This window comes from Rhipicephalus sanguineus, chromosome 3 (genome assembly GCF_013339695.2).
Source record: "Rhipicephalus sanguineus isolate Rsan-2018 chromosome 3, BIME_Rsan_1.4, whole genome shotgun sequence".
Taxonomy (NCBI): Eukaryota; Metazoa; Arthropoda; class Arachnida; order Ixodida; family Ixodidae; genus Rhipicephalus; species Rhipicephalus sanguineus.
This window is the reverse complement of record NC_051178.1, coordinates 217,406,135-217,432,911: the sequence shown is the minus strand read 5'-3', so window position 1 is coordinate 217,432,911 and position 26,777 is coordinate 217,406,135. Positions and strand designations below refer to the sequence as shown.

General features: G+C 45.2%; 1 protein-coding gene across 1 annotated transcript in view; it reads left to right on the top strand.

Moving 5' to 3' along the window:
- Positions 1 to 26,777, top strand: part of LOC119388291 (disintegrin and metalloproteinase domain-containing protein 11) — a 483,088-nt gene that overhangs the window by 40,735 nt on the left and 415,576 nt on the right. Inside the window, exon 5 of the mRNA XM_049413903.1 lies at positions 13,100 to 13,169. Coding sequence (XP_049269860.1) covers positions 13,100 to 13,169 — 70 coding nt within the window. The remainder of the gene's footprint in view (positions 1 to 13,099; positions 13,170 to 26,777) is intronic.

Below are 26,777 nucleotides of genomic sequence, written 5' to 3'. Positions count from 1 at the left end.
GACAAAAAAAACTACAGTTGCCGTTCTTGGAGAACTGCCGCCGCTGCCTTGAAACAAGCAGACGGGCCCATAGGCGACAATCCTAACAGTGCGCTGCTGGCCCGACAGAGGGGGAGAGCAGCAACGCCACCATACCAGCTCACGAGGTCTATAAAGGCCATTGTTCAGGGGACCAAATGACCACACGCTGTGGGGGTCTCGAAATGAGCCGCTCTCGGAATACACGGACACAGTCACGCCGTCGAGCAAATGAACACGTGGATGTTTATTAAGAACTTTTATTACGACAAGCTCGCCAGCTGCATCTAATAAAAATATTCAAGCAGCTCCGCTTCGTGGACACCAATGAAACAGCGAAGTTGGTGGCACTCCCTTCGTAATGCATTTCTACGTGTTGCAACTGCTCTTTCTATGTGTTATATCACTGCTCTTTATTAAACACTCTTTGTTAAGCCTTGATGTGGTAGTATAGTTTTATTGCATCTTGACCACACCACTCTTATACACAGGCTTACAAAGAAGCTTTTTGCTTAAGATGCTCTGATATGTTGTATTACTGCTCTTTATTAAAGGGACTGTCTACCCGTCCTTCATCGCTTTCCTGTTCTGTACCGCAATAGGAAGCCTACCGTTTGAAGTGTCTAACTTTGCAGCGGTTTCTCTGGAAAGTGAGTAGAAATTTTTAAAATAGAATTTTTCGATCTGCGTTCGGTCTTCTTCCATTGGCGTGAAACATGCCCACAACACTGGTTGGTGGACGCGATGATGATTGTAGTGCCGGTAAAAATTAAAACCAAAAGCACATGTGATTTCTGTAGGATTACTTTATTTTCGCTGAACACTATTGTAATGAATGTAACAGTCGTTTTCAGCGCACTAGAGGTTAAATAAGTTTTATTGTACGATTACAGAACACTTGTTTTGCTGTAATCGCAGTCTATGCGTTTATTTTAGCACTGCTGCCGCAATCCAAGCCAAGTCGATTCATCACAAAGAGACAATAAATGCGTGCCTTCACAGCGCAGCACATGTGAGACATCCTAATAACAATACAGTGGCACAGTACAACCAGCGCGGAGAGCCGCATGGCATAGCGCATGAGTTGAAGCAGACGAAATCGAAGATGACGCCGCAAGCAGCGCCACCGGGCGCCTTTTTGGATGCGTGAGAAAAAAAAAGCAAAAAATTACACTGACGCAATCGAAAGGTGCCTCAAGTGCGTAAAATACAATTTCAAGTTATACATGTTTGTTTTTAAGCAAAATGAGTCTACCTGCGAGGATTTCTTGTCCTACCAGTAGATTGAACCACATCGCCGTTGGGTGACACTAGCGGTCATTCTTTCACGATTTTCAACGTCAAATTAAAGATATAATTTCTTTTTTCTGGTGCAAAAGCATGCTCGTTGCCGCCGATGTGAAGAACAATCTTCTCATTTTCACCACAATCAGAAAAATTTTTCCGAGCGGTAGACAGTCCCTTTAAACACTTCTTGTTAAGCTTTGAGGTGGTAGTATAGCCACCATCCTTTATAACCACAAAGTATCTCGTGACTACGGTAACGCGCACGCCATTTGTTGGGCCCACTGATTCCTTTTCAGTGGAAGTTGTGTGTGGTGGGAATAACTCATTTCTGTGGCACATACCCGTTCGTTGGCCTAACTTCATTTTTAGTGGACCAGTGGTGGGATTGGCCCAATGTCTGTGGCGCATACTCGTTTATGATGGCCGCAAGCGTTACCACGGATCCCGGGCATGAAAGGCTCGAGCAAGAACAGCTTCGCTGTTAAAATAACTAGTTGTTAGACAGCTGAACCAGAATCACAGTATATATGTTACACCGTGACCAGAATCCTGAGGTTAAAATTACAGTGCAAACGCATAAGGCACCCACGAAGGAAAGAAACATACGCTAACAACTGCTTTATTCTTTTATACGCCAATGTATATATAAGCCCAAGGAAAACTTACCGCACATGCACACACAACAATAGCTCTAAACCAAAACGTGTAACAAGGATGATAGTGTATTAGATACGCAAAGACATGAAATCATATTCAGATGGGTGCAGGGACAAAGTAAAGAAGTAAGAAGGACAAAGAAGTGCATTTGCGCTGTAATTTTAGCCTCGGGAATATGTACCAACTAGAGCCAAATGAAGTTTTATCTTAGTGACCAGAATCGATGCCCGCAGGAAATGCGAGTCGTGGCTTCACGGGCCACTGCCAAGTGCCGTCTTTATTTTCTTCTCTTGAGGTCTCGCGCTCTGCGATTTTGTTTGCCTCCTTAAGGAAGGCGCTGCAGGATCTTAGGACAACGCGAGCGCAAGAGTCCGAGAGTGGCTTGCATTCTATGTATGCGTCCTTGCGGCTCGCAAGTTTCTTGAGTCCCCAGTTCTAAAACTTTCAGTGTTTCGCCCGAGTTGGGATGTGCGCCTTCGACTTGTACTTTGACATACAGGGCATGGTTGACCGTGTTCACGCGATTATCTCTTGACGGGGAGTTTTGCCCGTCTTGTGCTTTCACCGCAAGAAGTAGTAGAGGAGGAAAGGCAGGGAGGTTAACCAATTTAGAAAACCGGTTTGCTACCCTAGTTTGCGTTGAAGCTATAGACCACACGAAGGTCACTTTTCTTGCTGCAGCAGCTGCGTTTGCGAAAGGAGTGTTCTACTAGCTAGAAGAGCCAACGTAGGGGTTAGTTGAAGTAGCAACTGTGACAGTTTGCACTCGTCCTATGTATACCTGTGCGCTCTTTTCGTTTGTTCTTCTTTGTGTTTGAGCAGCGCACTGCAAGTGTCGAGCTGTGACAGTTGTTAGTTCGCACTCACCTTGTGTTTTCTCTTTTCCTGCGTCCTTTGTGCTTGAGCAGTGCACAGAAAGTTTCTAGCTGCTTGCCGTTTTTCCTGCGACATTCCAATTTCTTGCTATCACATTCATTGCTTTGTCCTTGAGGTGGAACTGTGACTTTTCTAATTATCAGCAACAACGAAAAATGCCCACAGAAATGAGACATTGGCACAGCGAAGGGTAACTTTTCTTGTTTTCATCATTGAATTACCCACATGCTACATTGATCACAGTATGAATGCGCTTCTGCTCAAAACTCCAGTGTTGCCAAAGCGACAATGTCACCAATCCACTATCTTCACCATGACATTCATGATGATGTTAGGTCAAGAAAATTGCTTAATATTTATTATATCAGTTTTAGCTATAAGCTGTTGACAAAGCATCACATTGAATACTGTAGCCACTGCCATATTTCAGCCTGTAGTTACACAAAACATTTGTAAGGCTGTAATTGCAGCTGTACAAGAGCTTGCCGCAGTTTTATCGTCGTGGTATTTTTTGTCGGTTAAAAGTAGTCCTCAGAGGCTCCGGAAGTCTTTCGCGGCAGGGGGGGCTCGAGCTAAGCCACGATTTCCGGCTGGTCCCAGGATAAAGTTTGGAACCGTATTTTGATGTGCACGCACACAAACAAGGGCACACGCGCACAAAGCACACACGTGCAAGCACGTTTCTGATTTGTTTATACTTGGCGTACGTGTGACTTTACAGAGAAGGTTTGTCAGCGTTAGGATGGGCATCTCAACAATGACAATTGTTATCCTTTTTACTCTGCTAACTTTTTCTATTAAATTGGGAGCAAATGTCTCGTAGTAATTTGCATTTTCTGAATAAGTAAAACATCCTTCTCTATAGGCATATCCATAGCGATAAAATAACTCAAAACAATCCTGTTGTTTGTGTATACGGTTTAGGTCACGATGTGAAAGGTAGCACGTACCCCCCGGTTGTCTCTATAATTTGACTAAGGCTGCCCATTCAAATATATGCATACTTGCAACTCAGCTGCTTTGAAATGGCTGTTTGCTGTTGCTTATGACTGATTTTTTAAATATTACCTTAATTGAGCAAAAGGCTTGTATTTCTAGTGTATATCTAGTGTCACATCAATGAAGACGTCATTTCCCGTCTTCAAACAAAATCACACATAAATTAGAACGATTTACACTAGCAATGTTTATTATATAAAGTGAGCCTTCGCAATTACAAACACCATCTATTTAATCAGGTGACGCACATTATGAACAACGGAAAGATGCACCTCATTAAAAAAAATCACAGCATATCCACGGGGTGAATGATGATTAGTGGGGCGAAGCTACGGAGGGAATCATCTGTAAACCGTGAAACTCTTCCGTGAAATGCGCCCAGTACATAATATAAAGAGTGTGAAACATCGTGTATATATTAAACATCAAACTTTTATTGTACTGTTGGTTTACGTGGTGCCTTGATTATCACTTGTGATCGGTGAAATGCAAGGAAGAAGTCCGCTCCCGAGCGAAAGAGCGCCAAGAGCGACCGCATTCCCCGCTCGCCCTGTGCGAATTAAAGGCAAGGCTAGAGGGAAGACAGGACGCGCGTTCCACGACGCGAGGTCGGTAGCATGCCCAACGAAAGCCAACGGAACGCGATCGTGCAAGTGCTCCGGCTTCGCATCGCCTCATGGTTCCATTTAGCGTCCCAAAACCAAACATATTGCTCAAGGTGTGCCTTGCGTTTTTCGTAGAAATAATTTCTTTATCATGTACATTAAGACGAAAAGTTGAAAGCTCACTAGAGTGTATCGCCCGCAAAGTATGTCTTTTAGTGTGATTTAACTCTCGTACGGCAGGGTCCTCGCGCCGTTGCCGGTCCACCTCGCCCGTTGACGATCGGGCGAGGTGGCTACATGCAACTACTACTACTACACTTTAAGAAAAACATCTGGCGTTCTTTCGTTCTGCTTTTACAAAACATCTGGCGTCTTTCGTTGGTTTATTTCATCAATCAACGGCGTTTTGAACAAAATTTTTATTGTGTAATCACGCACAGGAGAAATCTCACCAGGCACTACCTTGGAGGTAAACAATGGCTGCTAATGGCAATGAGAGACAGAAGAAGTCGGCTTTTAGCTAACACTTACACTTCTACTTCTACTAACGTTTCCTACTGGAACATGCCAATGGCTGCTAATGGGGAATGAGAGACAGAAGAATTCGGCTTTTAGTTAACGCGCACGCTGCGAATTTTTTATTGTTCAACAACGCACAGGAGAAATCTCCCACCGGCACCACCTTGGAGGTCAAAGCGTAAGACTTGTTACTCACTACTACGGCCACGACGACTACGAGGGACGAACGGGTGCCGCCTTAAGGAGCTTCGCCCCTAAAAATTTCACTAAGGCAAGCGTCCCCCTTCCACATACATAGACGCATGCATTTAGTCCACCACTTCCGCACGCAAGAAAAATTTAATTGCCGATATGTATGTCAACTGAAGTTATACAATGTAGACGAATGCAGATTTAATCATGCAGATAAGCACAAAGGGTATAAGTGCGAACAAAAAAGATAATGTATGATGGACTCACAAATAGGTGCTACACATTAGTAAAATTCTGTACGATCACAGAGTGCATTATGGAAAAAATGACAACAGCTAGAAATATGCGGAATAAGGAAGGAAACAAAAATGCGTCTATATTGCACTGATAATCAAATGCGCCGGCACGTCGATTACAAACATAGGACACTCAGTACTCGACCATAACTGGGTTGCCAAAAAAAATTAAGAAAACACAGCTAAAACACAACCAAACGTTGCTGAGCGTTCGGTCGTTTTCTTTATAAATTCGTTCATGACTTTATCCAGAGATAACTTTCCCGTTCTTTCCCGGTGGGTGTGCAGGAGGTGAAGATGAGTGAGATGGGTCTGCGTCATGTGACTCCGAAGATGTGTCTTCACTCGCCGGAGTGCACTAAAAGAGCGCTCTCCTGATGCCGCTGATGCCGGCACTGTCAACAAAAACTGCATAAGTTTGGCAACCTGGTCCAATAGATCCCGAACTGTTTGCACCTCGGTCTTCAGTTGTTCAGCCACATCTTGAACAGCGTTCACACCTGCCCTAGAAATAACTGCTGGAAGGAGTACAAGCTGTGCCACAAGCCTATCTAAATCAAAATCTGTGCTATGGACTCCAAGCGCTTCGTTCAGTTCCTCTTCATTTAATCGCTGTCCACGTGCACTGCTGACAATCGCACATTCAAGCTTTGCTAGACAGTCCATGCCAGATTGGTCGAACCGATTCTTTATTTCGGATGTCACGCACTCAACTGCCGCAAAGAACTATTTTGGGAGCTTTGTCTTTGCATCCAATGCCACTGGAGGAGCAGGCTTATTTGACTGCTCAAATCGCATGGGCGGTTTTACGCATCTGACGACCGTGGCTTCACTCTGATCAAGGCCCAACCTCATGGCGGCAATTTGTGTTTCTTCAAAAACTCGATCAAAGCTGTCCTCTGTTCTGAGGTTCGCCATGGTCTGTCACAGTGCTTTTTTAGCTCCTGTTTGGTTCCTTCTTTGTGTCCCGTCTGTTGCCCAGTTTGCTAGAAGATCAAACCTTACCAACTCGCCCAGCTTTGAACGCTTGCTAGACTTACAGATGGTGGCGCATGGTTTGAAGTCAGAAAAGACATTCTTCCCTCAGGTCAAATGTTTTCGCACGCCACAGTCGGAGAGACGAGGAGCTTTCAAATTCAGCGCTTTGGTTTTTTCCGTCTAGGTGGTGCTAGAGGAAGATTTTCATTGTAGTGATAGAAATAATGTAGATTGCTCAGTATTCCTGCAGTATTTGTGTGTGATTTGTGTGCATAATTATATCAGGAGACCACGACTGCTATATTTCAGGCTACGCATGCTCAAAATTCAGCGCTATTTGAAGATTACAGAGGTTTTGTTGACGTTTGCGGCATGATAAATTAAGACAAATAACGAGCTTCGTTTGGCATTTCTGCTTGCTCTATTGAAACACTCTACGTTGAATAAATATATAGTGGGCTCTAGTTTCTCTACATGCAAATTCAGCCACAGAACTTCAGTAGCTTTCCACAAAAATGGGCATGGTAGGCCCATGTATTTAAAATATCGCCCAGTTTAGATCAACATAATTAAAAAGAGAGCGCTCGTACGTTAATGAAATTGAGCATTCAGACGGAACATCTTGCATATACGAACCGAAAGTGAAATTCCTCTGGCGAATAATTACCGGAGAGTCTGTAGCGAATATGACTAAATCTGGCTGTTTTCAAAAGCTAAGCAGCAATAAAGTAGAAGTCCGACATTAATTTGCTACGTTGAAGAAATGGATAGATGGGCCTTGAAAGTGCTGTGCAAGAAATAGTGCTGTAACTGTAGCAGATTTTTCTAAAAATGGTCACTTCTGAGCCATAGTCAGCCCAAACCGTGTAACTAGCGCTTATTCTTGGCTATCTGGCTATCCATCCCCAAATACAGTCAACTGCCGATTTTTCGGACTTCCTAGGGACCGCGAAATCGGCCGAAAAATCGGGCAGTCCGAAAAAATAAATTCATGCTTTTTTATTCTGCTCAAGTGGTCAAATCGCCACAGCCACGTCCGAAATAGCTTTAATGCCTAGTACAATTATCAGGCATTTTGGTGCGCGTCCAGCTCGCAAATACATTCGGTACCTGCGCGGAATATATTGCGGCTATCTCGCATGAAGCGTTTGTAAACGATGACGCGGAACACAAAGACTGTGGCGGAAGAGCGGACGACTCGACCGGCTTTCCCTGATGCGTGTGCGCATACACATCGCCGAATCGCCGCCGATACGTAGCATTCACTGCCGTGTCAAGCTGATCGTTTCTAGTTGTGTGCAGCACATCGCCAACTAAGCTGACGCCGTCACTTTACTGTTGCTGTATCGTACGCACGCATTTATCATGAAAGGGTTCGTGATGCGCACTTAGTTCCTGACCGCACACGGGCGCGGCAATGGCGAGCTGGTTTCGTCCGCGAAGGTAACGCGTCTACGCGGCGCACTTAGCGGTCTCGCAGAAAGAGGCAGCAAGAATGGCGGCGCGGCGCATGCGGGTTCTCTCCTAATAAATGCGTGCAGTACGCATGCAACTGCGCTAGGCCACGTGCACTACCGAACTGTAGATGCTTATCGTAAGGGTTATCAGCGATGAAGCCGTACTGGCGCGTTTGCCAGCTGCTGCCATCACGCCTCCGTGCATTTCCGCTGCTTATTCGTAACATCGCCGCACGGCGCCGCGATAGCGGCCCCTTTGAATTTCTGGTCTGCTTCACCCCATAACGCGTCGGCATTGCGGCAAAGCTGACTTTCGGACTCTGCTACAGTCTCAAACAGATCGACTCGCGAAAGCGCTGGTTCGAACCTACGAGATGATAGACGCGGAAGAGGTGGGGGCTTCAAATAATGCCTTTCGGACCTGCAATTTGGGCAGAAAGTACGAAAAATCGGACGCGCAATAGCTTCAGCGTCCGAAATTTTGGACGTTCTAATACATTGAAGTCTATGGGGCTGGCGACGGTGCCGCGAGAGCGTCCGAATTTTCGAGCATGTCCAAAAAATCGGGCGTCCGAAAAATCGGCAGTTGACTGTACTAACGGTTGACGTGTTTTTAATAGATATATTGCAAATCCACAGTGATCGAGCTTTTCAATTATATATAAATCAACTATATAAAACAATGAGAACAGCCGCCGCGTCAGTTGGAAAAGTGGCAAAAATGATGTGTTCATGCCGCCGGAGTGAGACCGCCGCCTAAGGGCTCTTCTATTCACACGAGGGAGAAATCCGCGGAGGACACGGGGGGGATTGCGGATGATCATGTGACCGCGACGTTACGAATTAGTGAGTGGGCCCCACCTCCCCCTCCGCACGCCTCCTCGGAGGCTCGGAGGACACGCAGACCTTTGCCTCGACAGGACAAACGATCCCCTGGCGGTGGGAGATATAGCGGAATTTCGGGCTCTTGTTTGGCCACATTGTTGCACTTGCTCCTGCAGAAAGCGGCAGTGGGTGTCCAGTGTGCAGCTGGTCGTCTGCAGCTCGTCGTCAGCAACTGGTGAAACGGGCAGTACAAGTCACCAAAGTAGTCTGGTAACACTGGTCTCCCTCTTCGTTCGCTTCGTCCGTGTGATTGGGGGATATTTGTGCGGAATTGTCCTCGCGAGCTGACAACATCACTAGGCTCCGCCTTTATCCCCCGAGGATTACTCCCTCGTGGGAATACCGCACTTCCATTCCACTAACTCTGTAGCACTGGCGGCTAGGTGCATAATGAAGAGCACACCCGCACTTCAATAGTCAACGTTTGCTTGACGACGTAGGGCTTAGAGGTTGAAGATTGACACTTCAAATGACCCTTTTTGGGAAATTGACGGCTCGTTGACCCCACTTAGTCGCACCTGGGCGGGATAAGGCCAGACTGGTGAGGAGACTTGCATGGTGTCGTAGAGGAGATGGCGCAGGTGCACGGAGCGCTAAGGTAGCCCCATCCATTCCGGAATGTTCTCAGTCATTAAATACATTCCAAAATGCCGCGACAAAAAAAAAAAAACGTGCCGCTCAAGAACAAAAATAAAATTTGTGATAGGATTTCACTGGGGAAGGGGGGGGGGGTGAGCTCCTTGCTTCTGCTGACAGGGGAGGCTCTAGCCCCCCCCCCCCCCGCTTTCGGAACCCTTGGTAATCCTAATATTTCCTTGTTAAAGCTTGTGAATTTGTTTCAAATAAAATGAGGTAGAATTTCTAGGCTGTTTTGAAAATTGCTACCTTACCACTTTAGGGCTGCTTTGAAAATGGTTGCTTTATTATTTGAAAACTATTCAAACAGCATTCAATTTGTATTCGTATTCGATTCGGTGTTATCACTATTTGATTTATAAACAACCAAGAGACGCGTGATTTTTATGTCTACACACAGACACACACACACACACACATATGTCGACAGATAGTGAAGGGCCAATGGGCCAGTTCTGTTTTGCTGAGGAGTGATGGCACTGCGGAGGTGTTGTGTTAAAGGGACACTAAAGAGAAACAACGAATCGGTTCAGATCGATAAATTGTGCTGTGAGAGCTCTAATGTCGTTAATTTTGCCATCGTAGGTTTATTAGTAGAGGAGAAAATCAAGTTCAAAGTTTCATTTTTAAATTTCATGCCGAAATCTCCCCACGTGATGGCACGGATTTCAAGGTATATTTATCGCATTTTGGCACCATTGGCTCAACAAAATTTCTTCAAACTTGGTATGTTAACTCTGTGGCCCCCTCAGAGGACAGTGTACTTCATTTTTACTGTTTAGGAACTACGTAGGCCCTAGTGGGCACCGTCAAAATATGTGACATCATGGCGAATGGTGCGGAAACTTCAAGGTGGTGTCGCCATCCACATTTTCTTTTTGCGCGATTTCTCGCTTACCAAGCATCTTCTCGCAGCAAGCGTGGTGTTTTTGGTATTGGGAAAGAACAGTTTACTACAGTCGTACACGGATATATCGAACTTGAAGGGGATCGGAAATTAGTTTGATATATGAAAAATTCGATATAAAAAAATACAGGCCCCGAGACCTTACCAGTGGCGGACGATCGCATACAATCGGCGCATTCAAGAATGACAACTCATTCCGCACACACGATGCGACAGAATGTTTTAGTAAAGTAAAAATTTGGGCGAGTTGGTGTTGGTCCATGATAAACAGAGGGGCGTGATACTACGGCACACAAAGCGAAAGGACACGGGATGACGCACTACTAGCAACTGAACTATTTTTATTCAGGAAAGACATATTTATACCACCATGCAATCATATCAAACCCAACAGTCCCCACAAAACTAAAACCTTGCGCTCAGCATGCCTGCGTCAAGTGATGTTCTAGAAAGGCTATCTCCCCCTCTTGCAAACTGATAGAGGGGTGACTGATGCAATCCTGCAGAGGGAGATTGTAGAGGCCTTCGTTATCCAGAGGGAGGGGCAGGATTGCTGGCAAGTCATTAGGGTTTCTACGGCGTAATGCAAAATGTTTTAGTATGGCTACTAAAGAACTGCTTTTCAAGACGTTTGTCAGATCGATTTTAGAATATGCATGTGAGGTGTGGGACCCACCGATGGTAGGTGACAGGGAACGTATAGAAAAAGTGCAAAATTTAGCTGCAAGGTTTGTGACTGGAAATTATACATTTACCTTTAGCGCTACCCAAGCGAAGGTGGGTCTTAAATGGGAGTTGCTAGAAAATCGCAGAAAAAAACTTCGTCTAAAGCTTTTTCATAAGATTTTTCACTCAAAAATTGGCATTGAACAGCAACAATATATACTAGAACCTCATTATGTATCTACACGGAGCGATCATCCCCATAAAGTGCGTGAAATGTTTTGCCATACTGAATCCTTCAGAATGTCGTTTTTCCCAAAAACAATATGGGAGTGGAATAGATTACCTGCTGCTGTAGTTAATGAAATATCAAATGATACGTTTTGTTCCTTGTTGACTTTGTGTTTTTATTAGTTCCCATTTTGCCTTTCTCTACATACTAGCTGTGTATGTAATTTATTTATTATTGTGGCTAGTGTTTGTTTTCTAGTGTTTACATGTGATGTTGTATGAAACCGCTTATAATGTGTGCACCCCCTCACTGTAATGCCTCTGATGGCGCTGTGAGTATTGCGTAAATAAATAAATAAAAATCAAGAATGTTTTATTTGCCTGCTTCTTCGTCTTCCAAATGAAGTTGAAGATGCTGGCCTCGATCTTATCGAGGCTATCCAGGTGTGACAGCCCGGTTCCCTCCATGTCGCCGCAAAAACGGCGAATCAAGCCGAACGCTGCTGCCACTTCAGTGGCGGAGTACGTGCGTGTAGCCACCTCCTCGTCCGGGCGATCTTCGTCTCCACTTGAGCTGTCGGCCTGGGCATCCTGGGTCCCTGCGACCGCAGCTACAGTGTCCTCATCAGCAAGGCTCGCAACAGCCTGAACATTGCAGTCCGCTTCCACGAAATCGTCCGCAGACATTTCGGGTGGAACGGCAGCCGGGAAGAGGGACGACAGCTCGCGAAATGCGTCGCCGTTTTCACTGGTTTCCGCAAGTTCCACCATCACCGAGCCTGCCTTCCGGAAGCAGTTGGCCACTGTGTCCGTCTTCACATCTCGCCAGGTGCCCGTCACCATTTGAATGGCACCAAGCAGGTCAATCTTCAGCTCAGTGCCCATGCGGAGGTTGACCAGCAGCCTATCATGGAGTTGCCTCCTGTAGCCCACCTTGAAGGACTTGATGATGCCCTGGTCGAGCGGTTGCAGCTCCGCTGTCGTGTTGGCCAGCGGAAACTTCAGCTCGATGTTTTTGAGCTTGCAGGTGAGCATGCACGCAAAAGAGGAATGCGATGGTATGCGACAACTCACAGAAGTGAACTCGGCCAACAAAGCGCTCGCAATCAGTCGCGATGGCGGCGATGGCTGTCTGGGCTACCTGCGAGGGCAGCAGCGCTGTACGAAAGGCGTGAGCTGTGGTTGGCTGAGCAAATACAAAAGGTGCGGGCTGTGGTTGGCTGATCAAAACTCAGAAAACAGCAAAAAAAAAAAAGTCGAAAGGAGGAGGCTGCCGGTACCTTCGTTCCTGCTCTCCGAGCCGATGGTAACGCGGAGAAAGCATGAGAAAGAGAGTGATCGAGGAAGAAAAGGAAAAAAAGCCGTTCCGCAAGTTGGAGAATGCGCCCAATAGGAGTACAGTCCAAGCCCTCTCGCCCTCACGTTTTTTGAGTGTTTCGGATGTCGGCTGAGGCACGGTGCCACAAAGGTCGCGGTGTGTAGCGAGTGCCGAAGCACACCTTGCAGCTCGCGCAGCGTTCGACATATCCGATGGCGGGTAAAAATACCGTTCAATATAAACGTGTGAATTTCTATACTTTTACAAAGGATTTTCAAAGGGATAATTTACCAGTTTGATATAGCCGGAAATTCGATATGTGGGTTCGATATATCCCTGTTCGACTGTAATACGAGATAAATCGTTTTGCTCTTTTGTGTCCCTTTAAGGAGTAAAAGCTTATTTAATTACCAATAGTTTTGAGAGAAGGCCTCTGAAGGTTCAAAGGTCATCTCGCTGTTTCTTGGTCACTTGTAAGAACTGGCGGGTTGCATGCACATATGGGGAGCCTGAAGGGCCTAAGATGCACCTTCAATGTGCAGGATATGAATAACAGCTGTGAATAACTTTTGCAGCTACCTTCTTGCCCCCAAGATGCTCCAGAAGCACCTCCACATTGATGGCATCTGGCAGCTGTCAAGTCAGGTAAGGAATGCAAACCTCTATGCTACTTGATGAAAGTCACAGGCGTGCATTCTTTCAATATGCTAGCATCTCATGTTTGGATCTAAGCACCAGCTTGGGTATTTTGAGTGACGCTACGTGCATATTTCGTTCAAAGACTTTTGGACATCAATTAAACCTCATTTGGGCCTAGTTGGTACATAATACTGAGATTAAAGTTACAGTGCAAACACACAAGATGCTCCACATGGTAAACACACAGCGTTGTGTGTCGTGGCTGTGACATTAATCTCAGGCTTTTGGACAGCCCTGCTGCACATGGGCAAACTTTGCCTAATTTGTGTCAAGCATGTTGGTTTTTTTCTCTGACCGCTTATTTTATATTCGGTGAAATGAAAGATGGCATGCACTAGAAATTGGTCATTCAGTTGAAAGACCACAGTTACCATTTGAGGGATGCGGTGTGCCATGGTCATATTCCTAATTATCATCCATGTTACGATAATAGCTTGGCCATGAATTCTTCACGAACTGCATTCTGTAGTTCTTCATGATAAATCTCTCATCACACAGGGAGCATTCGTGATAGTAGTGTTGGTTGGGGTGTTGCTGGACAAGCGATTGTATTGTTTGCACCGTTGGTGAAGTGCTTGCTAAAGAGCCGTTCCAGCTTCCCTGATTACTTGCAGATAGCGGCTTTTTTTATGCCATGCGTGAGGTAACTCCGTTTGTTGGCAGGATTGAAAGTTGGGTGAGTTGGTTCGGATTCATTGCTTGAGAATGCACAGAAAGACAGACACAAGAGAAGCAGATGGTCCTGTGTTTATCGCCTTTCTCTTGTGTCCGTCTTACTGTGCATTTTCAAGCAGTGACTCCATTTGCCGGTTATCTTTGGTTCAACTGTGCGATTCAGATTGGCCGTGCCTTCCGGGACCATTGCAAGTTTTTCATTCGGTTTATGAAACCAAAACTTCACTGGCTGCTAGCCACACTGCCATCAATCAGTATGTTTGCCAAGGGGTCGATGAGCTGCTGGCAGAAGTCGCTTTGTGTGCCAGTGGACTAGCCATTGAGTTCTCATACCGCATGTAAGCCCTATAACCAAAAACAAAGTACTCATGGAAGAATATTCATTAAGCAGTTCGCTCATTCATCTTGATGATGCTGGTCAAGCCATTTTACAGCGAAAGCTGTTGTGAGATCACAACAAGGGCCGTTTTTGGTGCCGTAGTTGTCAGCCCCGCCGCTGCTGCCGTCGCCAGTGTCCGTAACCAATATTGCTCGAAAAAAAAACACGAAATAAGAAAGAATTTTTAGGATGGAACGAGGTTTCAACCTGGGCCCTCTGCGTGGGAGCTCAGTATTCTGCCTCAGAGCCATGGCAGTGCTTGAAACTGCTTTGCCCTGTACAGGCTTCATGTTGGGAAGGAACCACATTAACGTGTGTAATGTAGCGTGGTAGAAGAATAAAATAACAACCACGCCTCACATAACGTGAATTGTGTAACCAGGCGTCACACAATGCGAATTGCGCAACGAATGGGTTGTTGAATGCTTCCAACCCATTACAAAGGGCTCTGCCATAATTTTTCATCGTCATCAGCCACAGCATCAACAAAGTTCACATAATGCCTTACAGGTGTTTAGCGGGTACCATGGTTCTCTGCAGAATGACGAAAAATTGCATAGTGGCTGCTTCCCTACTTCACAAAAATTATGATGATTTATAGCGTAGTGGGTTCCTCGCAAGTGCACTTCCATTGGTTGCCAAGGGAGCCCATAAGGTTCCCATGATCCATTTCCTCAGGGTCTCAATAAAGTTAATTCCCTCTCTCTCTTTCTCACATTAACGTATGTTATAACGCATGGTGGGAGAGTTAAATAACGACTGGGCGTCACACAATGCGAATTATGTAACTAGTGGGTCGTTTAAAGCTTCCAACCCATTACAAAGGGCTCAGCCATAATTCTTCATGATCATCAGCTGGCGCATCAACAAAATGCGCATAATGCCTTACAGATGGCACCTCGCTTCTCCGCAGAATGATGAATAATGTCGTGGTGGGTGCTTCCCAACTTCACAAAAATTATGATTTGTGGCATAGTGGGTACGTTGCTAGTGTACTTGTATTAGTAGCCACAAGAGAGTTTATAACGGGCTCTAGAAAAGCCACTCTTCCAGCTGTTGCTGCTACTGTGCTACGCTTTCTGCACAGGCCTGGCGTTTTTTCAGTGTCTTCAAAGGCACCAGTTGATACTAGTATTACTAGAAACAATTCAGTTTTCCAGCTCTACATATTGGCCAGCACAAGCATGTGGCTCATGCGGTCGTTGCGAGTAGTAGTGGCATTGTGCTTGACTAGGGCTTCCGATTGGCCCCATTGGCTGCTGCTGTGGTGGTGCTATAGCAGCGTGGCAACTTGGTATTGCTTGCACATTTGCTCGTCTGCATCAATTTAGTGAAAAACTTACACTTCCTTTGCAATTAGAGTTCATGGTTTTCTCTGTAATTGATGGCTTCACAAGCACAGTAGGAATCGAGTGGAATACGATGGCGCAATTTAGACCCATTCACATTGCGTTCTTATTCGCTTCTCATGCCATGACCTTAACCGTGCCGCTAGAAAAGGAACGTCTGTGTTAGTGATGCAGAACTATTGATGGTACTACCGACACTATCGATAGCTGAGTCACTATAGAACTATCGATGGTAAAAAATGCTATCAATAGCGCTATCGATAGTAAAAAATTCGATGGTACTATTGATAGTATAAAATCAACAGCAACAAACTCATTGCAGAATAAGCTTGGTTTCCCGGCCCGCGTGGTGTGTAGTAGAGCCGGAGGAGCAGGCTGAAGGGCAAGAATGTTGACATTCTTGTGTTATTCACCTCAGTGCTTTGCTAGCACATGACCATAAAGTCAAACTGTACAGCTGTAGCAGAAAGGAAACATGTAGTGGAACTGTGCGGCTTCAAATTTATATTGCAATTTATGATTTCAAACTAAAAAAAAAAATATGAACTAAGCTTGTTAATTGGTTAATTGTCAGGTGTAACTGGTTGCTTTTGGATGTGAATTTATTGATGGACATATTCAACCATTTTCCCTGCGGAAATAATTTATTTCTTTTGCCAAGAATTGCTCATAAATTAAGCGAAGCTGATCGTAGGACATCTCAAGTATTTTGGCAATATGGGCGGCCAGCAATAGCATCATTATTCACACCACTATCGATAGTATTGTCACGTGGTCATGATGGTGAAGAACGCTGCAACAAGAGTGAGAAATACGGAGCTCTTTATTTGCGCGAACTTATGCCCAGAAAATCAATACTCAAAATACAAGTGATGCACGCTGCTCATTGATAGCGGCGACAACAGTTGTCGGTCGTCGGGTAATCTGATCATCGGTGGAACGCGTCATCTTTTATAGATCAGTCATCGAACCTTTCAGCGTTATCACTGGTGCTCGCGTAAGCTGTCGAATAAACTTGACTATTCGCGTCCGGCGCGTAATCTTAACAGAATGATCTGAAACAATCGTGAAGCTTCTTAAACACTACGGCGCGGTTTGCGTCAAACGTTGCGAACAGTCTTTGTGGGTAAAACCCGAATGCATCAAAACAAAGCAATAAACATGCGTGGCAGTAATATCGCTAGTAATATTAAGCATGGTACTACCAACTGCACTATCGATAGTTTGGCAATAGTAGTACTATCGATAGTTTAAAAAACTATCGATGCTATCGATAGTCAAATTACCGATAGTTGTGCATCGCTAGTCTGTGTGCGTAACATAGGCCCTTCTACACTCTTATAGAATGTCCGAGGCATTGCACACTTTGGTAATGAGGCGGTCCCACTCCGGTGGCGTATGCTCCGCATATTAGTCATCCTTTGCTGATGCGCTGGGCTTGCTATGGTCATTGAAGTATATTGCATTAGAAAGCTTATGTTCGGGACTTTCCAACGACACCTAGCAATATTGCCGAGCCTAAACAGTACCTGATGGCAATGAAAACAGTCTGAGCATTTTTGCTCTAATAGCCTCCATTGTATTTTTTTTCCGGCAAAACTGTTCAACATAACTATACATGATGTTTGCTGTGCCTCTGAATGAAATGCTATGTGATGAGATATTGTTTGTAAAGCGATTAGAAATTTGTATAGACTTCAATAAAAATGGGCAAAACGAAACTTTATCAGTGAATATCTTGTCTTCAATTCAATGCAGAACAATAATATTTTGTACATTTTTTGGCTACAGCGTACTTATTGTGTACGCAAAGTTGTTTTATGTTCTGATGAACAGGTCACGAGTTATGGTTACTTCAATTTGGCAAGTCATGGCTATACTTGGTCACACATTACCAACAAATGGACGAAACTGTTCAACCTGAAACTCTAAAATCTTCAATAATCAAGCAGTAAGCCCTTGTCTAGGATTCGATGAAGAGAAAATTGTCTTATGTTTATTAGGGAGCCTACGGTAGAGCTGTGCACTTAACCACATTTTTGGTTGGCCAGGTTCGTGGAAACTGGCATTCGTTTTCTTGTACACACTTATTCACAAATGAGTGTTGCACATTAGTATTCATTTATTTATTTTATTTATTTCTTTGCAAATACTGCTATCTTGATAGAACGAGACATAGCAGGAGTGGGTACATGAGTTAGTAAAACGAGACATAGCAGGAGTGGGTACATGAGTTAGTAAATCAAACTACAAGCATACAAAACACTGAATCATACAGAGCAGAAGAGGGGACATGAGTTACAATGCATGATACACGACATACAAGGCATGATAAAAGCATCACAAAATGTGGTTCGGCAATTCTTCCACAAACTGTTCATTTGGCCTTTCCCGCAAGGAGCCGTCTAAGCTGTTCCAAATTTCAACAACGCTTGGAAAAAAAGAGTACTTAAAGCAATTCACAAATGGCTGAAAAGGAATAATATTAAGTGGGTGGGATCGGCGCGTGGCACGCCTAGTGGAATGACTGAAAAATATCGGCACTTGGATGCGACTGTGGCCGTGTACAATCTGATGAAGTAGTGTGATACGCTCAAGTGTGCGTCGATGAGCCAAAGGTTCTAATGACAAAGCGCATATGTGAGCAAAAGGAGCAAAATCTGTGAAAAATGAACCGTATTACTACTGTCTTTTGTATGGCCTCCAGCTTATTTATGTCAACTGCAGTGTAGGGCAACCATACCACTGAGGCGTACTCTAGTAACGGCCTGACGAGGGATTTGTAAGCAGTTAATCTGCAGTCCCTGGTAGAGTGCTTGAGGGTTCGTTTCAGGTATCACAGTTTCCTAAGTGCCCTAGCACAAATGGTTTCAATGTGCAGGTGCCACTTTAGATTTTCGGTAAAGGTAATTCGAAGATATTTGAAGGTTTTCACAGTGTTAAGGTAGTGCCCATGGTAACTGTAGCGGAAAACTAGCGGCTGCTTTTTGTTAGTAAAAGTCATTTGTCAAGTCTTTTGGTAATTAATAGTCATTAGCCACGCGGTGCTCCATGCACAAAAAGATGAAAATACATTGTTGAGACCCTCTTGATCACGTATGTTAGTTACACAGGTATGAAGCACGCAGTCGTCAGCGTACAACCGCAGTCTCATCGGTGTGTCCCTAATGACTGGTGCCACATCATTATTGTAAATAATGAATAGCAGGGGCCCAAGAACCGAGCCCTGCAGTACACCGGAAGTAACCGTGGCCGACGGTGACTGTGCGTGATCGAAAGTGACAAATTATGTCCTTAAATGTAACCAATCAGCTATCCAACTTAGTATTTTCTCGTCACTAATAATTTTGCTGAGCCTAAAAACAAGTTTTCTGTGACACACCATATCGAATGCTTTTTTGTAATCTATAAATATGGCATCCGCTTGACCTCGATTATTCAGGGCTGAAGCGATGTCGTGGGTGAATTCAATGAGTTGTGGAAAGGTCAGGGCGCAGTAGAGTCATATAGTGGCGTGTACTCACTAATTTTACTAAGGGATGCTTTAAACAAAAGATGTCCAATAAGTGATAAATCCGACAGGTGTATTTTTGGTGGTGGCACTACCACCTACAGCATTGCTAGCAGTTTGTCATGGTCACTCTTCTTCGACCGAACCTTCAATGTTAAGTGCGAGCATGGTTGCAGGAGGCAATAGTAACAAGCGTGTCGTAGGCATGCCTTACATTCACTGCGTATCTACAGGTTAAATAAAGTGGGAAGTTCATCCGGTGTTAATGTTATTTTTAGGGCTGCGAATAAGCTAGGTAAGATACGCACCACTGTGCAGAGAAAGAGTGAGCGGGTAATAGACAAGAAGTGGGTTGACATTTGTTTCGTAAAACGTACCAGCAAAAAAATTACTGATTGCTGTGCGGTTGTGGTGCATAAGATTCCGTTTAGCTGCGGCCACTTCTACGTACGTAGGACAGGCGGGTCGCTACGTTAACCAAAGATCGCTAACCGGAGGCTCACCATCTGGTCTATCTTTACATTGTCGTGAGTGTTAGCACGTGCCAAAATTTGATTCCGTTTAGCTGCGGCCACTTCTACGTACGTAGGACAGGCGGGTCGCTACGTTAACCAAAGATCGCTAACCGGAGGCTCACCATCTGGTCTATCTTTACATTGTCGTGAGTGTTAGCACCACGACCTCCTCTATAAACTTCCGACCTGCTCATGCCGCCGCTCCCCGTGTCGCCAGTTTTTTTTAGTTCCCCAAACTGCCACCGCACGCCGCGGCGCCACAACTGACCCCCATCTATGCCCTATGGCATCGCCAGCTTGCGACTTTGCGGGCTTCGCTATCGGTTGCTGCCTCTGCAGGGTCTGCCTGTTCGGCGCGTATAGTAGGCGCTCGCCTTTGCGACATTCGGAAGTTATTGCATGACATCAGTGACGCGTGATAACCTCGCAGTGACTGCGCAATCAGAAGCAACGTTATAGGCAACGATAGCAGTACATTCCCCAAATGGTGCGCTGCTGCGTTTTCAAAGGTTTATGGGTTTTTTTTAACTCGTACCAGCTATGTACGCAGAGTTCCCGACGCATCATTAGGCGACATCCCGATTTTCCTATGTATACATTTGTACGAGTTACTACGAAAGCCGTCATTTCTGAAGAACGGGGTGTCGAGCGCTCTTTCAGCAATGATAACGACGAATTGCAAAAGAAATATATCGCAGACCTAAACTGAGAGCGCGTTAAAGTAGCGTCGAAGATGAATATGCAGAAGACAAAATAATATTCAGCGAAAGAGTGTTCGCGACAGACAACTCGATACGAGAATCTGTAGAAGAGCACTAGATATACCGGAGAGCATGTCTAGCAGATTTACCAAAGAATTAGAATGGGTGCATTCTTAACCCATGGCTGACAATACCACTGTCACAGAATGGGAAAGTGTACATTAACTATTCCAGTTTGCCAGTTCTAACATACAATGAAGAAACTTGGAGAGTGACAATGAAACTACAGAAGTTAAGAACCACGCATGCAATGGAAGGAAAAATGATAGGAGCAAAACCAAAGCTAGGCAGCAAGTGTATTTCAATAGTATTTTAGAGATACTTTTGAGTATCTGTATCTCTGTATCGAGATGGATTTGCAAAATGGTATTTGTATCTCAGTAGTGAAATATACTTGTACGATGTACGTATCGATCATATCGCGATACAGATAGTGCACGACACGGGTATCATACATCGTGACTTTTTTTTTTGTCGGAACTGAACTCAATGTGTTCAAAAGGGGAAAGGAAGACTTTTTTTGTCCTAATCCAAGCAAAGGCACGCCGGCAGTCTGTGACACTGTGCGGGCGGCGAAGGGATCCTCACGCGTGCAGAATGGCCCATCCCATAAAGTATATATTTTTCGTCTTTTTGCGAAAGCATTTCGGAAATATCCCGTTATGTCAAAAACACATATGTATCTCAGAACCTGTGCTTGAGGCTCCCAGCACATGTATTTTGATATCTGTATTTGGGAATACTTTTCTGTGTATCTCTGCCCAGCCCTGGGTAAAACTAAAATATAGGAAGACAGGAGAGTAGATAAAAAAATATGTGCAACTGATATACTAGTTGATATTCGGGTGACCGCTAGCGTCGAATAGTGTTTCGTAGTCCTGCAGAAACTCGGCTTTAGGATGAACCCACCATCAGCCCTTGGACGAATTATTTTTGCACATACAGCTATAAAGACCGATAAGGTAGGGCACCATTGCAAGAAATAACGCCAGGAATATAAGGACTGCATTCTGCAGGCCATTCTTTGTATATTATGTTTGATTTTTTTGTTGCCTATACGTTCCCGCTGCTCGCACGTAGACGGATACATAATGCAAAGGCCTTCGCGCGCTTAGATTTTGGGTCAGGTGGTCAACATTAGTAAGGAGCCCTCCACTTACGGTGCTTCGCATAGGCAGAGTGTTGCTTTCGGACGGTAAAAGTCTGTGAATCAGTCAGTCTAGACGCTAGAAACTCGAAAAAATGCGACAATTACGCGCTCACTAGTGCGCCAGGAACCCAAGACCAGCGTGCGCTCAATGTAAACGAAGCCGCCGCATCGTCTGCTATGGGGGTAAGTGCTGGCGGCACCTGACGGCACTTTCGGTCCCTATCCGCAACTTTTCAGGACCGCGCGCCGCCGTAGGGGGAGCGCCGATGAGCAGGTCGTAAGTTTATAGAGGAGGTCGTGGTTAGCACGTGCCAAAATTTGATTCCGTTTAGCTGCGGCCACTTCTACGTACGTAGGACAGGCGGGTCGCTACGTTAACCAAAGATCGCTAACCGGAGGCTCACCATCTGGTCTATCTTTACATTGTCGTGAGTGTTAGCACGTGCCAAAATTTGATTCCGTTTAGCTGCGGCCACTTCTACGTACGTAGGACAGGCGGGTCGCTACGTTAACCAAAGATCGCTAACTGGGTCTATCTTTACATTGTCGTGAGTGTTAGCACGTGCCAAAATTTGATTCCGTTTAGCTGCGGCCACTTCTACGTACGTAGGACAGGCGGGTCGCTACGTTAACCAAAGATCGCTAACCGGAGGCTCACTATCTGGTCTATCTTTACATTGTCGTGAGTGTTAGCACGTGCCAAAATTTGATTCCGTTTAGCTGCGGCCACTTCTACGTACGTAGGACAGGCGGGTCGCTACGTTAACCAAAGATCGCTAACCGGAGGCTCACCATCTGGTCTATCTTTACATTGTCGTGAGTGTTAGCACGTGCCAAAATTTGATTCCGTTTAGCTGCGGCCACTTCTACGTACGTAGGACAGGCGGGTCGCTACGTTAACCAAAGATCGCTAACCGGAGGCTCACCATCTGGTCTATCTTTACATTGTCGTGAGTGTTAGCACGTGCCAAAATTTGATTCCGTTTAGCTGCGGCCACTTCTACGTACGTAGGACAGGCGGGTCGCTACGTTAACCAAAGATCGCTAACCGGAGGCTCACCATCTGGTCTATCTTTACATTGTCGTGAGTGTTAGCACGTGCCAAAATTTGATTCCGTTTAGCTGCGGCCACTTCTACGTACGTAGGACAGGCGGGTCGCTACGTTAACCAAAGATCGCTAACTGGGTCTATCTTTACATTGTCGTGAGTGTTAGCACGTGCCAAAATTTGATTCCGTTTAGCTGCGGCCACTTCTACGTACGTAGGACAGGCGGGTCGCTACGTTAACCAAAGATCGCTAACCGGAGGCTCACTATCTGGTCTATCTTTACATTGTCGTGAGTGTTAGCACGTGCCAAAATTTGATTCCGTTTAGCTGCGGCCACTTCTACGTACGTAGGACAGGCGGGTCGCTACGTTAACCAAAGATCGCTAACTGGGTCTATCTTTACATTGTCGTGAGTGTTAGCACGTGCCAAAATTTGATTCCGTTTAGCTGCGGCCACTTCTACGTACGTAGGACAGGCGGGTCGCTACGTTAACCAAAGATCGCTAACCGGAGGCTCACCATCTGGTCTATCTTTACATTGTCGTGAGTGTTAGCACGTGCCAAAATTTGATTCCGTTTAGCTGCGGCCACTTCTACGTACGTAGGACAGGTGGGTCGCTACGTTAACCAAAGATCGCTAACCGGAGGCTCACCATCTGGTCTATCTTTACATTGTCATGAGTGTTAGCACGTGCCAAAATTTGATGAATGCACAGCTTTGTACAGGCACAGGAGTGAAGAAACGCGTCTGATTGTTGAGGCCTGGCATATTGACAATAGTGTGAGTGCATGTGGGAGCCAACTGTCGATTAAGCTGCAGAAAGAAGAAATTGAGTGCCTGAACAGTTAGTTATCTCTCATATAGACCACCATGCGTGCCAGATTGATAAGTATCGCCTCTTGCCTGGGCATGCACAGACAAGTTTTGTGTCTGCCTTCTTTTTCCACCGCTGTGCACCTTTTTCAGTTGTTAGTCGGCATTTGTAGTGTCTTCTCTCTTGTTTCCGTGTTTGCATGCCCTGTCTCTTTAACATGACTTGTTCTGTATTTCTATCAGAGAGAGGAGGCGCCTCTGAAGTCGCCACCTCGACTGTGCATTTCTTGGGGGATCACACATATTTATAACATCCCAAAGTGGAATATGGCGACACTCCTAAACCTTTTGTTGAAAGATGCTGCTACTACCCAGTTACCCAGAATAAATAGATATTTAATTACAAAGTAATTAGGAATGAGTACTATGACACACATAAATGAACGTATTACGGCATTATTTTTGTTGCAATATAATATCAAGCTCCTTAAAATAACATTGTATCGATATGACGCATTTACAGTTCTTCATAGGTGGTGTCGGAACGGGTTAACTCATGTACTTACGTTAAAATTCTTTCAGCATCACCTGCACATTTAATGCTGTATGACAGCTGCTTGTTTACTTTGTTGCAGCTATTCATTATGCAGCTGAAACCTTCCGTAACAACAACTGCCTTCAGTAAGAGCAAATAGCTTTCTGCGATGTGTGTCAAATACTGCCTGTATTTTTTTTTCCAGTCATCAAGAAATTCAGACTCACTGCTCCGCTGGCAACCTTGCAGTAGCTATGGTGAATGCTACATTGGCAACAGGACTGCGAGATGTGTTTTGCCATCCAACTTTGCTTGCTGCTTTGGAAGTTTTTTTTTTCTGGCGTGTTGGTATTGACATCAGGTGTTGCGCGTTTTCTTATTTCTCAGATAGAGCCTCTAGTTTGAAAACACTCACCGACAAATCTAGAGGCGGCCCTAATCCTTGACATAGGTGGTGGCACTCCTGTGCCAAAGTGGATCTCGGAGGCCATGTGCGTGGTTGACATCTGCTCCACCAGGCGCCACAACAATCCCAGCTGCTCACAATCTTTCAAGTTTCATTAATTATTCTGACAGTTTATTGGCACTTAAGTAAAGTTGGAAGAAACACAAGAGTGTCCCACAGTGCTTGTGCCACTCAGAAATGAGGTATGGCATGTTGTATCAGTGGCTCTTCACAGAGGACGATGTGACTTGGTTCTCATAGTGCATACTGCACACACTACTTTTCTCAGTCAGTCTTCTATCTTTTCTGGGACATGTTTGCACCTCTTGAACTCTGTCGGATTATTCAGCAGTGAAAAAAAAAAACAGGGATGACTTGTATAGCGGCGTTTGCAAATGGCAGAGAAGCATATCAGCACATTGCAAGCTCAACACAAGCCTGGCTTCATAGACTTCATAGACCGGTGGACCAGCTCGAGCTCCAATTATTCAAATCTGCGAACGAAATTCTTCACGATGCAACAAAAGCTGAGAAACAAAACAACCAGACAAGATGCAGCTGCAGTGAAAAAGGCACGCAACCAGAAGTGCCGCTCGACTCACATTTTAACAGCGAAGCTTTTCTAGCTCGGCTCAAAATGTGTGGTCGTGCCCGAAATCATGAATGGGTGTGTGCCACAGAATTTGGGCAAATCCCACTACTCACCGCTACAGTGGGGCCTGTAAGATGGGTGAGACAACCTGTACAGAGAGAGTGAGAGGAAGAAAGAAAGAGAAAAACTCTTCACAAGGTGGGATTTGAGCCCGCATACCCTTGATACGAAGACGAACGTCCTAACCACTCAGCTATCCAGGCATGCTAGCAGAGCATAGCAGAGCCTTGTACAATATAGTGTAGCAAGGGGGGGGGGGTAAGGGAAGTAAGCGTGAAGAGGAGAGATGTGAGGGTGGGGAGGAGGGAAAAGGGGGAGGGGAGAGAGTAAAGGTAGCACAGAAAGAATGAGAGAGAGAGAAATAGAGAGAAATGCAGAAAGAAAAAGAAAGCAAAAAGATCAACGAGCGCGAGAGATAGAAAGAAGGAGGAAGCAAGCATTGCGTTATCTAGTGACCAGATACCGCACCACCTGACCAAGCCGCGCATGTACAGTAGCTAAGCCCTGCCCACCGATCGAGACATCATGTGCAACGTCCACTCGCGAAATCGAGCAGAGTTGCCGTCAGGAGCACGTTCAGTGTACATCTACATGTATGGCGTGGACTACTTGTGATGGCTGTTCTATGAGCATGCATGGTGCACTCACAATCACTTGCCAGCCCGTTTTCAATCACGGAGTGCAGCGTCCGGGCTTTGGGCTCCGTGTATGCTTTGTAGCACATTTGTATACAACGTGCTGCACGTGTTCGGTTGCCAAGCCTACTCCTTCAGTTGAATTATGTTGTTTGAAGTTTTAAGGATATGACGTGCGATGTTATTCAAATAAATTAAGTGATTGTTACAGGTGCCAACCTTTCATTAGATCCAAGTTTTCAGCAGCTGCTTGGAAGCACGTCCTAAGTACCTAAAATTTGGACAGACAATGAGGTTGGGAGCATAAAGAAAAAGGGGATGCATGACAGTGATATGAAATACTGACAGGTTGTGTGGCGTTCTGTTATGCAATATATGTTAATCCCTACGTTAATAAATCGACGTGTTCCGACTCATTTATGGTCGTCTGAAGGTATGTTCAACAGAATTAGAGTAATCGTACTAACGTAGATAAATACAAAGCTTTCGCATAGCAAAGTCGTAATAAGATGTAGTTGCAACAAAATTATGTGAATCACTCTCAACGGTCGACTCCTGAGAAGGCGTGCTACGATCATTGTACTAAAAAGACTCACAGGGTCCCATATACATTTGCCTAAGATGACTCTAAGGTGAAAGGCATCTTCTTTTTTTTTCTTAGTCGATGTATTGTCCCTTCCTCACCCCCCTGCGAAAGCTGTCTGGACCTAACATGGTTTTGCACTGCCTCCAGGACTGAAGGCCTTTCAAGCTTTCTACACCTCGCCTTGTTTCGCACTGCCTCCGTGATCGGTGGGCCGGTCACGGACAGGGCAAAAGTGACGATGTCATGTGATGACGTCACAAGTTGTGGCGATCTTTTGTGAATAAGCATTAACTTTTGTGAATAAGCCGTAAAATTGATCGTACTTTGCTTCCAAAGCAGCATAGACTGTCATTAACTTGCTTGGCGAGATGTTCTTGCCTTCTCATATGATATTTCAACGCTACCCAGCCCAGCGAGTTACGCTACTAACTTGGGGGCATGATCCTGTCCACGATGGCTTTGGGTATATAGACATTTTCACAGACGGCTCCCTGGGTG